General features: G+C 43.2%; 1 protein-coding gene across 4 annotated transcripts in view; it reads left to right on the top strand.

Moving 5' to 3' along the window:
• Positions 1-3777: 3777 nt before the first annotated feature.
• DIP2B (disco interacting protein 2 homolog B) overlaps positions 3778-16621 on the top strand; it is a 226174-nt gene continuing 213330 nt past the window's right edge. For all 4 annotated transcript variants that reach the window (XM_042946513.1, XM_042946516.1, XM_042946514.1 and 1 more), the window contains exon 1: positions 3778-3999. In XM_042946513.1, coding sequence (XP_042802447.1) covers positions 3900-3999 — 100 coding nt within the window. In that variant the 5' untranslated portion in view covers positions 3778-3899. The remainder of the gene's footprint in view (positions 4000-16621) is intronic.

The raw sequence follows: 16621 nt of genomic DNA on the forward strand, positions 1-16621 counted from the left end.
GGAGTGAATGTGTTAGCTAGTCTGGCAGCCTCTGGTTCTGATCTCTGGAAGTGTCTTAGTTATCCACTGTCCTTCATGGGCATACCTAATATGGGTATTGGGTATATGTCCTTAGCGGCAGAACTCTGGCAGCCATTTTTCTGTTGGCAGGAGTTGGAAGTTTCGAGATTGCTTATAGTGTTGAATAATTAGTGGCAGCTAAAGCCAAGTTTGGAATATCTTTGGCAATACGCGTGGTACAAAAACTTAGTGGGGTTCTGGACTGTTTAATCCAGTCAATTCCATGTGCTAATAAAGCAGGTAAATATCTAGACCTGCCCTGTCCAACCAGGTAGCCACTAGCCATAGAACACTTGAAATGTAGCTAGTCTGGATTGAGATATGCTGTTTCTTTTTACTTTTTAATGTAGTAAAATTTAACATACATGTGGCTCACATTGTGTGTCTATTGGACAGCACTGATCATTCCATAAACCTGAGAATTTCAGCCCCATAGCTCTTGTGTCTATACTCAGCAAATATCCTCTTCTCTACCTTAAAGGACCTTGAGACAATTTGAAATTAATGACCTCAGAGGGAGGAATATCACCTTTAAAAAAATTTATTTTAGTTTATTTATTTAAACATTTATTTATTTTTGAGAGAGGAAAAGCTTGAGCAGGGGAGGGGCAGTGAGAGAGGGGGACAGAGGATCCGAAGCAGGCTCTGTGACAGCAGATGTGGGGCTCGAACTCATGACCCGTGAGATCATGACCTGAGCCAAAATCACTCAGCCGACTGAGCCACGCAGGCGCCCCTATTTGTTTTGAGAGACTGAGAGAGAGAGATGCAGAGAGAGAGGGGGAGAGAGATTCCCAAGCAGGCTCAGCGCTGTCAGCACAGAGCCCTACGTGGGATGGATCCCACAACCCATCAGATCATGACCTGAGCCCAAATCAAGAGTTGGATGTTTAACCAACTGAGCCACCCTGCAGCCCCAGGAATCCCATCTTTAATGTAATGTTTCCTGCTAGGCTTATTGTACTCATTACTAAATTTACCTCCATCTGACAAAGACTGTTTAATGAAAGGTCTTGAGGTTCTTCAGACATCAGCAGCCACAATCTTTTCAATTTTGTCACCTGTTAAATCTCCCATGTTCTTTCTTCTCTTTATCCTAGCCTTAACTTGAGAGATCTTGGCTTCCCCAAGCCAGCAAAGCTCCACCCTGTCATCCATGTCAATTTCAGTTGCAGCCAGAAAAGCTTCTTAGCAAAGACAAACTTACCCACCTGTCCTCCACTGGGACATCTTCAGACGATTTTTCTTTTGTATGAATTTACTGAAAGCCACACCAACTCACTCCCCAAATCTTGAATTTTCCAGTTATTTCCGCCGCAAAACAGCCCCAATCTACACGTGGTGACATAATAGTTTACTGGATGTTTGGCAACCGCACTCAGTCATTTCATATTTTGCTCACTTGTAATACTACATTTTTTGTTTTATTTTTATTTTTATTTTTATTTTTATTTTTTTGGAGAGAGACAGAGTGAGTGTGGGTGGGGCAGTGGGGGAGCAAGGGAGAAAGAGAAACGTAAGCAGACTCCACACCCAGCATGGAGCCTGATGTGGGGCTTGATCTCACCACCCTGCGATCATGATCCGCACAGAAACCAAGAGTCAGATGCTTAACCTACTGAACCACCCAGGCGTCCCATAATACTCCATTTTTAGGTAGTAAATTGAGCATCACATGGGAAGCTTTTGGCTGTAAACAGCAGACTATGAAACTAAAACAGGCTTAAACCTATTTTCTCATGTAAGGAGAAGCCTAATATAGGTGGTTCCAGAATTCGTTATTTTAGCAGACCAATTCTGTCAAGTTCTAGGTGATGTCTCTGTGCTTCTCTTAGCTTTCCTCTTATGGTTGCAGGATGACTGCTGGTACCCTAAAGTGGACAACACCCAAAGACAGGAAGGAAGTGAAGGGGCATTTTCTCCTTGTGCACGTATTTGTCTCATCAAGAAGGGAGATCATCCACAGATGTTCCCCCTCCACTAGTTCCCCCAGGGGATCACACACACGCCAAGGAGGGCAGAAAAGTGCGTGTGTAGCATATTCAGCCTCAATAGGATTGGTGTGGTCTAGTGACAAGGAAAGAGGGGGTAAGGGCTATTGGGAGGGTAAACAAGAACACCTGCTAAGATCTTCCTTGTGGTAGTCTATTGTATAACAAACCACCCCGAGCTCAGAGGCATAATAGGATAACCATTTTATTATGTTCGCAGGAAATTTGGACAGGGCGTGACAGGCATGAGCTGTCTTTCCTCCACATTGTTTGGGACCTCAGCTGGGAAGACTCAAATGTCTAGGGGCTGGAGTCATCTTCAGGCTTCTTCATGTTGGGCTAGGACGATGATAAGGCTGGGCTGAGCTGGGGAGGTTGGGCAGAGCACCTCATGTGGCTTTCCATGTGGATAGCTGCCTGCACGGCTACTGAGTTCTCAGAGCACCCTGGGAGGGAGGATCTTCAGAGGGGTTCTCTGGAGAGGGAGAATTCCAAGAGAACCAGGGGAAGCTGCATGGCCTTCTAGAACCTAACTTCAGAATTTACATAGTATCACTTGTGCCATATTCTATTGGTCAAAGCTGTCAGAAGCCCTTTCAGATTCAGGGGAGCGAAACTGGACCTCACTTTTTGATGGGAGGAATGTCAACCAATTTGTAGACCTAAAAAAATTCTCAACAGTCCTACCTAAACCAGAGGACACAGATATACATTCCTAAGATTCTCCTTACATTGTTGCAGTTAAAAGGAAATTTCCATCTACTCCTCAATCAACCATGATGTCAGATTTCTTTTTTCAAGCTTAAATTCTTTTCTCAACTAAAAAATAATTTTCCTTTCAGCCCATAAATGGTACAATACTGTCTAGAAACTCCTACTGAATAGATGTTGTGGCCTTTTCTCTCAAAAGACCAATTCTGGATCAGTACAAAAGGGGCTGAAATCTCTCAAATTGTGAAGGTGAATTTTGGCATAAAAAATATATGTATAATACTATGATAGAACATGAATGAATGACTATTTAATCTGCTCCAGTATTTCCTGGTAAAAATACACAAATGTTTGGATCCTCCTTACATTGAATTAAATGTTAATATTTTTGGAATATCTATTAAGTCAAACATTGAAGAGTACAAAAAGATAAGATTAAGTTCCCCACTTACAAGTAGTTAGAATTTCTAGGTAGAAGGAAGGAGATTCTCCATCCATTGCCTTAAATGCTAGAACTGAAAGAAACAGAGAGCTCCCGGGAAGTGGGACTGGGAAGTCCCAGTAAAAGAAAAGGCCGGTGATACAATTACAAAAAAAAAAAAAAAAAAAAAAAAAAATCATTTATCAGTCAAAAAAAAAAAAAAAGTGGCCTGAGTTCTGGTCCTCAAAAATGGGTAGATGCCAATCAGGGGAAAATTGAGGAGAGAACAAGACAAAGGCATACACTACTAAGAGAAGTGGAAAAGGTGAGGCTTGGGTCCTCTGAAAACTTGCTTATGAGCTCGTAAAAGGTAAACGCTACGCGCGTCCACGCTGACATCAACACCTCGAGCTCCTTTCGCCTAGGAGAGCTCCGGGTGGCGGGCTTGGACTCGTCGTTTTAGGAGATTCCCAGTAGAGGCCGCCGTAAGCCCGCGAGTCCTCAGCGACGCCTGGCTGCGGAGGCGGTGCGTCCTCGGCCCGGGGGCGGGGCCACCGCGCTCACGTGACTTTTGCTCATGGCGGCGGCGGCGGCGGCGGCAGCGGCGGAGCTCGGCGGCCGGAGCCGGATCCTGTAGCCCGGGTGTGGGCCCGCGTCAGTCCGTCCCTCCTTCGGCCCCCTCTCTTGTCTTCCGGAGTGTGGCTGGCGGAGCCCGGATGGCGGAGCGAGGCCTGGAGCCCGCGCCGGCCGCGGTGGCGGCGCTGCCGCCCGAAGTGCGGGCGCAACTGGCGGAGCTGGAGCTGGAGCTCTCGGAGGGTAGGAACCGGGCGGGGGGAGCGAGCGCCCGGGCGCCGCTGCGGATCGCGGCGACAGGGAGAGCAGGTCCTCGCCGCGCGCCCTGCTGGCCGTGCGGGCGAGATGGGAGGAGGGTGCCGGAAATCTGGCCCGTGCTCCGAAGGGTCGTCTTCCCTGCTCTCGCACCCCATGAAGTGGGTTTCCTGAGTCGTTCATTGTGTTCTCTGGGTAGGGGTTAAGCAGGGGCTTCGGGGAGAAGTCCTCCCCGGGCCCGGGCTGTTTCTGCACTCCCTGCCCCTCAAAACCCGAGACAAAGCTGCGCCCTCCCGCTTCTGCCCGGGCGTCTGGGCACGGTGGGGGTGGGGGTGAGGCTGAGGCTGAGAGCAGGGTGGCTGACAGCTTTCGCCTGTCCTCTACCCTTTTCGAGGGGAGGGCCCCATGCCTGTTTCAGCTCCCCTCCCCCTTCCAGAAAAAGAGAAAGATACATGGGAAATCCGCAGCATTTCTTCTTCCTCCTTCTTTAACAATGCGAGATGCCTCCCCAGTGACAGGAGTGAGCTAGGAGCAGGGTGGGCCACTGAGGGTCCTAGGGAGATTGGAAGCAGTGGCATTAACCCAGAGAGAGACCCACTGTGCTGTTTTCACACCACCTTTGTCATAAGGGTTTTTTTTCCTGGTGCCTGTATTCGGGGTGAATTTTCCGCATCTGATCACCTTTTGGAGTCTTTGAAGAGAGAAGGAGGGTGACTACCGGTTACATGCAAATCCTGGCCGGCACCCTCTTTCTTTTGACAATGGGTTGGTGCAAGGAGGGTTGGATTTATTTTGAGAATTAAAAGAATGGAGTAAATCGAGCCGCTGTTATTGGAGAAGTCACTTGGACAACAATGAGAGAAACGTTGCTCTGTTGTGGGCATGTGATCAGGCTTCTTGTGCAGTTGTGATCAGTTCTCCATAAAGTTCCTGTTTTTATCAGGGGCTGACTCTGAGACAAAAGCAGCATTTTCTACAAGCTTGATGTCAGTACTGTGGTGGTGTCCTCAGAGTTGCATATTCTTACTGAGTTCCTTGCCAAAGGCCCTCTTTGCTGGCGTTTTTCAAGTGGATTAAATACTGTGGATTTGGAAGAGAAGAATGTGACAAGTTCCCAGGAGAGTTCGGACTTTTTGTTTACTTATCAAAGCATTCTCTCCCCCAGCCCCCTCCCCCGCCAATCCTTTACAATGAAAACCCAGAAGTGGATTTTGAACGTTGCAAATCCTGTTGGGCATACAAGGAAATAATTAATTTTTAATAACCCTGTTAGGTTTTCCCAATATATAGGGAGGTGCTGTTTTCATTTGCACTTAATTGCCAACATATTATTTTTCAATTAATCAGATAGGAGGGTGTTTTTTGCCCATCCCCAGAATCAGTGGTGGTGGATGAGTTGGTTTCTGTGACGTATTTAGAGCCTTACCATCGGTTCTGCCTCTCAAGATAACCTCATTCTTCTCCTATACTAAAGTATTGTCATTAAATCTGTAATGATTTCCATTCAAATCTGACTTTTAAAACAGTTAACTTCATAGTAACAGATCAGCTATATTTGATTAGCCAGAAAAGGGAGCGCTTTGGCTGGTTGTTTGTGTCAGAATGAGATTAAAAATAGGAGTTGATTGCTTTTACACAGAGGGAAATCCTGGAAGCTCCTTATTCTTGGTATATCGGCTTCCAGCTGATTATTGTTTACTTCTCTGAATGTTTCTAGAAATGATTCTGAGGAACTGTTTCTAGGACTAACACTGATTAGCTCACCTTTCTCTGGTTTAGAAAGGTGTCAGACTCCTATAAACTGAATGTCAGGACAAGTTCCTGGTTTACTTTCTGATGCAGGATTGCTTTGGTTGACATATACTTAGTTTGAGTTGGTTTCGTGTAGATTTGTACTACGTTGTCCTGTATCTCTTTTAGCAATGGACAACTGGGAAAAATACAGTTGAAAAATCTTGGGCCTGCAGTATCAGCATCTTGGCCATCTGTCTTTTTCTCTTGCTTAAAAATACAGTACAGAGGACGCTTGACTAGAGAAATAGGTAGACATTTTTAGGGATTCAAGTGAAGTGAAAACAACCCACTATCCCCCGGATCTATAGCATGGGATATGTTTGTGATGTCTGTAGTATATTTTGAATGAATCCTGCCTGTTTGTTTATTGTACATTTTCTCTACAGCTGCTGCTCTGACAAAAGTTTTTTTTTCTTTTTTCCTTTTGAAAAAAATGTGCTTTTAACTGTGTGTTTGTCATGTGTTGCTGGTTTGGGGGAACTTATTCCGTGATTTTATTCTTTTTTTTAAACGTTCGGGCCATAGTTGGTCCTAATTATAATGATAGCCTGAGCTGTATACTGTGAAAGAAATTTCTTTGTGCTTGTCTGTATTTTCGGCTGCAGGCTTTGGTCATAGCTCCGCCAACTCTGGGCTGAAATGCAGGTTTGTGCCTCTGTGGGCTGTTTGCCGCAGAGCGCGTTGCAGAGCCCAGGGCTGTGTCTGGTGCTTCAGGCAGGTCACCGTGGACTTAGCGGAGAAAGCTCCTCGAGAATCACTTAAAGTTGAAGTTACAAATAATCATGAGCTTCTCTGCAGATGAATTGAATAGGTAGGAGGTTTCTACAGGTATTCCCATGCTGGGTATTTTCTTCATGATCCACATATATTCTTGTTCCTGCCATATCTATTACATGTTTGACAATAAATTCTGTTGCCTGAACTTTATTCACATGTTTTACCCGAGTGTATGCATCTAAAGTAACACTAATGATGAGATTTATTTGTTGAAACCTGTCATACAAAATACACTGTATAATGATCCTGTGCATTATGTCATCTGGGCTTTGCTGCAACTTGGTGATTAGGTAGAATAGATAGATGTTATTACCACCTCTCTTACCTTTTCTTTTCCTTCCTTCTTTCTTTTCTGTTTTCACAGAAGGGAAAACTTCGAAAGGTTAAGAGGTTAAGTGTTTTGGCTAAAGTTGCTCACGTAATAAGCGCCATTATCCTAAGCTGCCATGTAATTATGGCATCTGTTACCATCGGATGATTTAAATATCTTTACTGTTAGGGCACACACTGTTACCTCTCATTTTTACTCTAAGGAAATGCTATGTAACAGTTGTGTGCCACAGTTCTAAGTAGTCCCCTTGATTCTCTGTCTGAAATCTCTTCCTAGTCTGTCATTCACTTATTTGCTTCAACAGACATTTATTTTGTGCCTACTATGTGCTGCGGATACAGAGGTGAGCAGGGCTCTGTGTCAGCTTTTAAAGAGCCCTGAATCTGGTAGGGATATCACTTAAATACCAACCAAACAGTATATGAGACCACGATAGAGTTTTGTACAGAGGCTGCCTTCTAAGAAAAGAGGAAGCTATCTGCTTTGTTGTTGTGAAAAAGAACCAGCAGAGAACTATAAATATAAGATGGGATTGTGTGTTGAGATGGTTGTGATCTTGCCCGTGCAGTTCAGTCGTAAGTATGAAGGGAAGAGGGACATAAATCCCATACTTCTGTGGCTTGTCAGAAGTAGCTGAAGTCTTTCAGTGTCCAAAGATGACAGGAAAGTATTCAAGACAAAATAACACAGGAAGGACTCCTGCCTTTTGTGACTTGAACACTTCTCTGAGCACAAACACAACAATTACAGTCACATCCTCCCTTCTCCTATTCCATCACTTATCTCTGGAGTCCATAAAGCATGGTATAGGGCCCACCTTGAAGGTGGAGGGATAAGAGAGGGCCCCTTGCTAGGAGTTGAAGGGAATCCTCTTTAGGAGTGGGGAAGCAGTGGGGGAGTGGAAGAGGGAAAGGGGACGATGCTGGCTAGAGATCATATTTCACAAGTGGGCAAGTAAAATTAAGGAACCAGGAAACTGGGGAGTCCCTCCTGCTTTATCTACAATTGGGAAAGTGGTCCACTTTCCCCAAAATACGTAGCACAGTTGTGAATTCATAGGATGTCCGTTTATCAGAAAATTACATCTAAGCAGTTGTCCTACCTAATGCTCGGAGTATTAAGGAAAACAGGGGTGTGGATTTTTAAATAACCCAAACTGGGCATTATCTAAGTGGTTTCCCCAAAACTTGCATGTATATGTTTTTGGTGGGCTACATTCATCTTACGCTGGAACTCATCTTTAGGAATTGCAGTCAGAGCCTGTGGCACATTCCTTTGAAAATCCTCATGGTGACACATTTTCTTTGAGGGTGGAGCTTCATTTTATAGGTTACTTGGAATCAAGTAGAGAAAAACTGGTGATGTTCTTTTGGAGTCCATTTTGGATCTTTTTTTTTTTTTTTAAACGTTTATTTCAGAGAGAGAGAGCACGCACGCGCACGCAAGTGGGGGAGGAGCAGAGAGAGAGGGAGACACAGAATCTGAAGCAGGCTCCAGGCTCGGAGCTGTCAGCAAAGAGCCTGACATGGGGCTCGAACCCACGAACCACGAGATCATGACCTGAGCCAAAGTCAGGTGCTTAACTGACTGAGACACCCAGGCAGCCCTATTCTTTTGGAGTCCAAACTAGGTGTGATCGAAAAAATTAGAGCGATTGTAAACCGACTTGAGTTGTGACTGTCAAAAAAGTAGAATGACGTAAACTGGTTTTGAGGGCAGTTCCAGAAGACAAGTGACAAATTGGTTGGTAGAATGAGTCACCTACTGTAAAGGAGAGTGCTTGTTTGGACACCCTCGTTCTGATGTGTTTTTTGAAAAATTATTCTTGTTTGACAGCCCCATAGCATCGGGCTGGAGTTTTGAATGAGAGAAATCGTTAACCCTTCACTTTCAGCCCAACCCCTGGTGGCTGCTTAGCACCTGTGTAAGGATTAGCACCTCAGGGGTGAAAGTTCGGATGATCAGCCAGAACGGGCCCTCACACTATATTTGTATCATGATTAGTACACTTCTCCATGGTCCTCTCTCAGGAATGCTTTTTGAAGAGCTCCTTCCTGCTTGCTTGCCCAATATATTTTCTAATATATTTCGGTTGTTTTTCATTTCACCCCACTGTAAGCTCCTCCAGAGGTAATTCATATCTTAAACCTCTTTAAACAGCTTCCCAACCATTTCTTTCTTGTACTGTTTCTTGTAAATTTTGGCTCACTTCAATTTGATTTGAAGTGAGACATAAAGTCCCTGTCTTGGGGGTTTGACTTTGGTCTGAGGCAGGGTTCCGTAATCATTTGAGAAGCACAGATTTTGGCATCTGTTGGGCCTGGGTCCAATTCCTGGCCTTCACTTACTAGCTCTGTGACCTTGGACAGACTTTGTCCCCTCCCTCATTTTAGTGTTTCCAGTTCTTAAAGGAATGACAATCTCATTGGAGTTGTAAGGTTTAAAATGAGCTGACTATAGTGTGTGGCATTCAGTGGTCACTTGGTATGTGTAATCTTTATTGTTTCTGATAGTGAATGGATGCATAGTGAGTGGCTGTTTTTAATATCTTGTGTTACTTAGCAGAATATGGTTCTGTAGGAAGTGATGACTGGAATCAATTTGTACACGTATTTTTTTAAAGTAAGACCTCACTCCACCATCAGTTGCTCCTGTCGGCACCCTCTACCCTTAGTTCAACACATGTTGGGTCACTGCAGACAGTTGACTGGGGCAAAAAAGAGTAGCTGGTTTGTTTCATACAGACATCTGGCGTGTGTACATTTCCAAGCCTGTAGGTTCTGGCAAATGGCTTTGAAATTTAAGCGTGGTTGCTGAGACTCAAGCATCTAACAGCTATGAAAAGGCACATGTGGGTCTCAGAGCCCTCAAATAGTTTTTGTCTCTTCCTTTTCTTAGTCCTCCGTTTGTCTTTAGTGAACAAAATCTTTCAGTTCCTCCTTCAAAAGTTTTCTTGGTCCTCTTTTTTTTTGAGTTGTGCTTACCACCAACCTTGTCTGGTCTTCTATCTTTAGAGTCTGATTTTTGTCTCCCTTCAGCTCTAGATTGATCCTTTGTTTTTTAAAGATACTGCTTTTATCTAAAGTCATTGCTAAATCCAAGGCTTTTGCCTCTCATTTCTTTAAATTCTAATTTTCCTAAAAGCAAGGATGGTCTCCTATATCCCCTATTCCTAGAGTCTAATGTAGTGCTATTGTATACATCAAGTAGTGCCCTCTCTTTTCGTGATTGATCATAGCCTAGAGGCGTAAGTGAGAGTTTTTCATGTTTTTGTGTTTTTTAAAAAAATGTTTAATGTTTCTTTATTTTTGAGACACACACACACACACACACACACACACACACACACACACACACAGAGTGCGAGTGGGGGAGGGGAAGAGAGAGAGGCAGGAGACACAGAATCTGAAAGCAGGCTCCAGGCTCTGAGCTGTCAGCACAGAGCTCAACGCAGGGCTTGAACTCATGAGCTGCAAGATCATGACCTGAGCCAAAAGTCAGATGCTTAACCAACTGAGCCATACAGGCACCCCATATATTTGTGTTTATAATGAGCAGTTTGCTTTCCCGTGTGGATGCTTGTCCACGAACAAGATCACTTCTGAAGGCCATTTCTTTGGAATTCCATTGCCAATTTCTTTGGATTCATGAGTTGGCTTCAGTGGACCTGGAAATGCTGAAAATCATGTGTAGAATTTTGAACATGAGTGCTTATGCGTATCTTTTTGGGAAGCAGAGTTTATAGTTTTCATCAGTATCTTAAAGAGGGCTATGAAGCGGAGTTAAGAACTGTTCTTATTGGGGCATCTGGGTGGCTCAGTCAGTTAAGCATCTGACTCTTGATTTCAGCTCAGGTCATGATCTTGTGGTTCATGAGGTTGAGCCCAGGGCAGGCTCCAGAGCATGTTTGGGATTCTCTCTCCCTCTCTCTGTGCCCCTCCCCACTCTCAAAATGAATAAATAAACTTAAAAAAAAAAAAAAAAAAAAGAACCATTCTTATTAGCTTGTGAGGAAGGCCAAACTCCCTCCACTTCCCTCCTCAATACTCAAAGCCTTATCTATATCAGTTCCCACCCTTATCCCCTTTCCTTCTTTTCTCAGAGGAAGAAATATCCCCTTTCCTGTTCTACGGTGTATCCCTCTGACTGTATTCTCAGTCCCATCGCTTCTCTGTGATCTTGGCATCTTACTCCATTGATTGATCTGTTCATTCATAGTCTTCATTCATAGTCTTTTTTGTCTTTGTCTCTCTCTCATCTTCAGCCTCTCACTTAACACTTGGTTCTCAGTTCCTTCCCTTCAGCCTATAAATATGCTGAAATTTCTCCCAGTTTAAAAAAAGCAGCTTCCCACAGTCGTGTATTGGAACTGTTTACTCTTATGTGCATGCATTCTCTCCCTCTCATAGCTCCTAGAAGGTGTGGCTTACATTTCCTCTCCTTTCTTTGTTTCCTTTGCTCGTTCCTTCATCCATTGCTTCTGCTTATCAAGCCTCTGAAGCAACAGTCTCCAAGGGCACCGATGACTTCTAATTTCAGACTGAAAAGTACCCACTGGACACAGTATCTTTCCCTGCAGCATTCAATATGGTGAACAGTTATTTTTATAAAACTCTCTCCTTCCTTACCTTTTACGGCATCATTTCCTTCCGGCTCCCTAACTCTTCCTTCTTCTGCTGTCTCTTGAGCTTCTGTTTCTCTTACCCGTCTGATATGGGTGTTCCTGCTATCAGTCATTAGCCTTCATCTCACTTCACATAAACTTGCTGAGTCATCTCATCCATGCCCAGGGCTTTAGCTCTCTTGGCTGTGAGATGGCTCTCTGGTCTGTGTCTCTAGGCCTGACTTCAAGCACTCTGCTCCAGCATCCCACTGGTTCCCCCAGACAGCTGTAACTTAGTGAGTCTGCAGCTGTTCTCCTTATTTCAGCCTACTTCACAAAACCCTGCTTCAGAATGTCCATTTACTTGGGTCAAAAATTTGAGGGTCATCCTTAACTTCTAATGGATCACTAAATCCTGTCAGTTCTTGTTCCTCCCCTCCATTGACCTCGTTTTGGTCTTTGTTCGGGCTCTTATCACCTCTTGCTGAGATTGTTACAGTAGTCTCGTAAGTCATCCACCTGCCTCCAGACCCTTCTCCCTCAAGTCCGTCTTTCTCTATTCTGTGATGGAATGATCATTCTGAAACACAGATCTAATCATGTCCTTGTCCCTGTTTAAGATTTTTCATTGGTTTGACCCATGACCCACCCACGGGATAAAATCCAAGCATCCTTTGTGTACCAAGATCTGCTTGCCTTTGTAGCCTCATTTCCTGCGCCTTTCGTGATTTTCTCCCCTCTAGCCATGCATGCCTAGCTACTTGAGCTACCCTGAATGCACTGGGTTTTTTCATTTCCATGCCTTTGTACACGTTCACTTTCTCTGAGAAATGCCCACTCTGGCATGTTCTTCCCCCTTTTATGCCTGGTTTACTTCTTTTCCACTCAATTTCTTATAAGAAGCCAGCTTTTCTTAAGCTCTCTTAAGAAGTTAAGATCTCTGTGTAAGTAGCCATCAATTATCGAGTGCTTATTATGTAACAGGCCCTGTGCTTAGCTCTTTATATACCCTAGCTGGCCGGTAAGTAGCTGCTGAATAAATAGCTCTTCTTACCATAATGAGAGAACTGAGCTAGCTTTTAAAAAGCACCTGAAATGGAGAGGAATACAGTGTGTACCAGACCTGGTCCCATAACCTGATCTTTCCCTTTCTCACTACCAGTGACAGTATCATTCTGAAACAAATGGCAAAGAGATCAGAACAGTGGATTTAACGGGGCACCTGGGTGGCTCAGTCGATTGAGTGTCCGACTTCGGCTAGGTCATGATCTCACAGTTTGTGAGTTCGAACTCCATGTTGGGCTCTGTGCTGACAGCTCAGAGCCTGGAGCCTGCATTGGATTCTGTCTCCCTCTCTCTCTGACCCTCCCCTGCTCATGCTCAGTCTCTCTCACTCTCAAAAATAAATAAACATTTAAAAAAACCAAACAGGGGCGCCTGGGTGGCTCAGTCGGTTAAGCGGCCGGCTTCGGCTCAGGTCATGATCTCGTGGTCCGTGGGTTCGAGCCCCGCGTCGGGCTCTGTGCTGACAGCTCGGAGCCTGGAGCCTGTTTCAGGTTCTGTGTCCCCCTCTCTCTGACCCTCCCCCGTTCATGCTCTGTCTCTCTCTGTCTCAAAAATAAATAAACGTTAAAAAATTTTTTTTTTTTAAAAACCAAACAGTGGACTTAATGGTCATTTAGAATTGGGTTAGGTCTTGTGTTTGCCATTTATTGTGTGATCTCAGGCAAGTCTTAGAAATGTGCTTCTAATCTAAAACTGCTGAAGATAGGTTTGTGATTTCCATTTTCTAGAGACTTGTTAAAGAACGTGAAGCCTGAGAGTACAGTGTGCTGGGATGGGAACCCAAGTCTGCTTGGCTCCAGACTCCATGGGTTTCCACACTGCCATCTGCCTCTGTCTCCCTGAATCATGTTTCAAATCATTTCAGCAAAATTCTTTTCCATCCTAACTATTGGGCTCTAGTTTTCTTAGGATGCAGCTTCTGTCTGTGGAGTTTTGGAGGTGGCGCTGCCTGGAGGGGAAAGAATGGGAATGTTCTGTCCTATTTTCTTTTCTTTTCTTTTCTTTTTTTTTTTTTAATGTTTATTTATTTATTTTGAGAGAGAGAAAGAGAGAATCCCAAGCAGGCTCCATGCTGCCAGCACAGAGCCTGATGCGGGGCTCGATCTCATGAACCGTGAGATCATGACCTGAGCTGAAATCAAGGGTCAGACGCTCAACCGATTGAGCCACCCAGGCGCCCCTGTTCTGTCCTATTTTCAGAGAAGAGATGTGAAATTAATTTTTCTTCCTTGAATTGAGATGATGATGATGAGAAGCTGAAAGGGGGAAATGCAAGAGGAAAATATTTTGGATGCTACACAGGACAGTCCTAAATGAAGATCCAGGGGTCTGTTGTCTTTGAAAGGTCCTTGGTTTGCACTGATCTTGAGCTTCTAGACTGTAGAGAGGATTGTGGTTACATTCTTGTTCAGAAAGTGTTTTTAGTGTTTTGCTTTTTTCTTAGGGTATTTAATGTTCAAATTTAAAGTCAACGTAGAAGTTAATGCAGGTACTTCTGTGACATGCATTTTATTTATTTGTTTGTTTGTTTGTTTATTTATTTATTTATTTATTTATTTATTTATTTTTGAGAGAGAGCATGTGCATGTGCAGTGGAGGGGCAGAGAGAGAGGGAGAGAGAATCTTAGGCAGGCCCCATGCCCAGTGCAGAGTGCAACTCGGGGCTTGATCCCATGACCTTGAGATCATGACCTGAGCCGAAATCGAGAGTTGGACGCTTAATGGACTGAGCCACCCAGGCGCCCCTGTAAATGACATGTACTTCAATTGATTATTTTCTTGGAATTATTTCTTGTTTTGTGAAGGAATAGTGCTCTAATATCTCTTTATTTTTAGAGCATTATTGCTTTCATGGATGAATTAAAGCATCTTAGGGTTTTTCTTTCTTCTCTCTGTCTCCTTTTTTTTCTGAAGAACCTTGGATTCTGTTGTTTCAAGTTACTCATAGCCTGGAACTTGTGGGTTTTAACTCAGGTCAGGCATGCTTGCGTTACAGTGCTGACCAGTCTTGTCACTGAATCTCCTTTTAAAAAATCAACCCCGCAGGAATTACTAGGTAGAAACTTCTGATAGTTTTTTGTTTAGTAAATCTGTGACCGAGGCAAACAGGCTGTCTTACATTTTTTTTAATTGAGGTAAGGTTTCACATACAACATTATATTAGTTTCAGGTGTACAACATAACACTTGGATATTTGTGTATATTGTAAAATGATCATAATAACTATAATAATTTTCATCACCATACGTAGTTACAAAATTTTTTTTTCTGTCTCAAAATTTTAAAGAGTTGCCATCCTTTATTGGATTTTTCTCTGGTCTGGAGAAACTTTCATTTTTAAATTAAACATGTAGAAAAAGCATTGGTATGAATTTTTCTCCCATAGTTCTTTGCTTGTTTTTTTTTCAAGGACCAAGGGAAGTACTGGAAGATGAACTTCCTGTTCAAAACACCACCTTCCTCATTTGTTGGTTCTCTAAGCTCTGATTGCTAACATTACCCCTGTATTATAGCTATTTTTCAGACGATCTCAAACATAGATATATGCATGTGTTATAACATGCATATGTTTTTGCATACATATTCTCACCTCCCTTTGTAAGCTGTTTGAGGACAGCATGTGACATCCTTCAGCATAAGTGCTTTTCAATACTTACTCAACCAGTGAATGAGTCTAGACCCTGTCATCAGCCTCCCTGTCTTTTCTTATTTTTTACTAGTCTCCACCGGACTCTTCTATTATAGTCAGACTGGTTTCCTCACCCTTTTTCCTGACAGGCTCATTCTTTTCTTTCTGCCTTTGCAGTGACTCCTTTCTTTGTTAGGACTGCCTTCTTTCCTATTAAAATTTCCCCATATTCTAGGGTCTGGCTAATGTTCCCTTGGTCATGAAGCCAGCTGACTGCTTTAGTTCATATTAATCTCTTCTATTTTTAGACCATCGTATGCAGTAACAGAGTTTAACACCTAACTGACCACTATTATTTGTTTCAATTATTTTGCCCCCTCATTTGGACTTTTGTGAGTGTAATGGCAAGGTCTTCTACCTTTTGGAACTCATGTAAAGTGCTCAGCATATCAATATATCAGTAAAGGTGTGCTGAACACATTTATTTATAAGACCTATTGAAAGGATGAGAGATGCAAGGAAGGCAAATTGCCTTCTTTCAGGGAGCTTTCAATCTAGTAACTTCCCAACAAATAGCTGTTTGGGCGTAAACAATATTAATATGTTAATTTAAGTAATTGTTTTTTAAGCACGTAGAAGCATTTTTGTTTTCTGCTTGAATGATGACATAGCATTTAAAAGGGTCCCATTTGAAATGATTCTGGGAAGATGGCAGCTTTAGCACATCTCTACTGCCCTCTTTTTATAAACCCAGTTTAAATTTGAGAGCTTAGAACAAGAACGCCAAGAGTTAGAGTGGGAACTTACGAAGGCAGAGGACTCAGAGACTAGATCCAGGAAACCTAAAATGCATACAATAAAATTTTAGAAGGAGAAATAAGTAATAGAAGAAAAATGCCCTGAGCTGAGAAAAGATTGCAAATTGAAAAAGACTGCAGATTTGAATGAGTGTGCTGTGTTCCAGGCAAGACTGATGAGGAATGGCATAAACCTAGGCATCTACTGATAGAATTCCTGAATTCACTGATAAAAAGACATCCTATGAGCTCCTAGATAGAAAGATGAAGTTAAAACAGCAACAACAAGAAAACAGACTGTTCTCATTTGCAATACTGCAACTTTGATAATGGTGTGAGAAACATCCACAAACTATTGAGAAAAGAGGTCTCTACTCCAAGAATCCTGTATGCAGAATAGACATGTACCCTTTGGGGAAAAGAAAGCTCTGTGAGTGTGCAAAGATGCAGAGATTGTATCACCCACAGGCTCCAATCTAAGCAGTGTACCCTAATGAAACAGATAATGTGAAACAGAGACCCCAAGATTGGAGGAAGAAAGGGAACAGTGATGGATAATGGACTTTGACATAAGGGTATATATGTCATATTCATATAATTACATTCATAGCAAG

Source organism: Panthera leo, chromosome B4, assembly GCF_018350215.1.
Source record: "Panthera leo isolate Ple1 chromosome B4, P.leo_Ple1_pat1.1, whole genome shotgun sequence".
In the NCBI taxonomy this organism is placed as follows: domain Eukaryota; kingdom Metazoa; phylum Chordata; class Mammalia; order Carnivora; family Felidae; genus Panthera; species Panthera leo.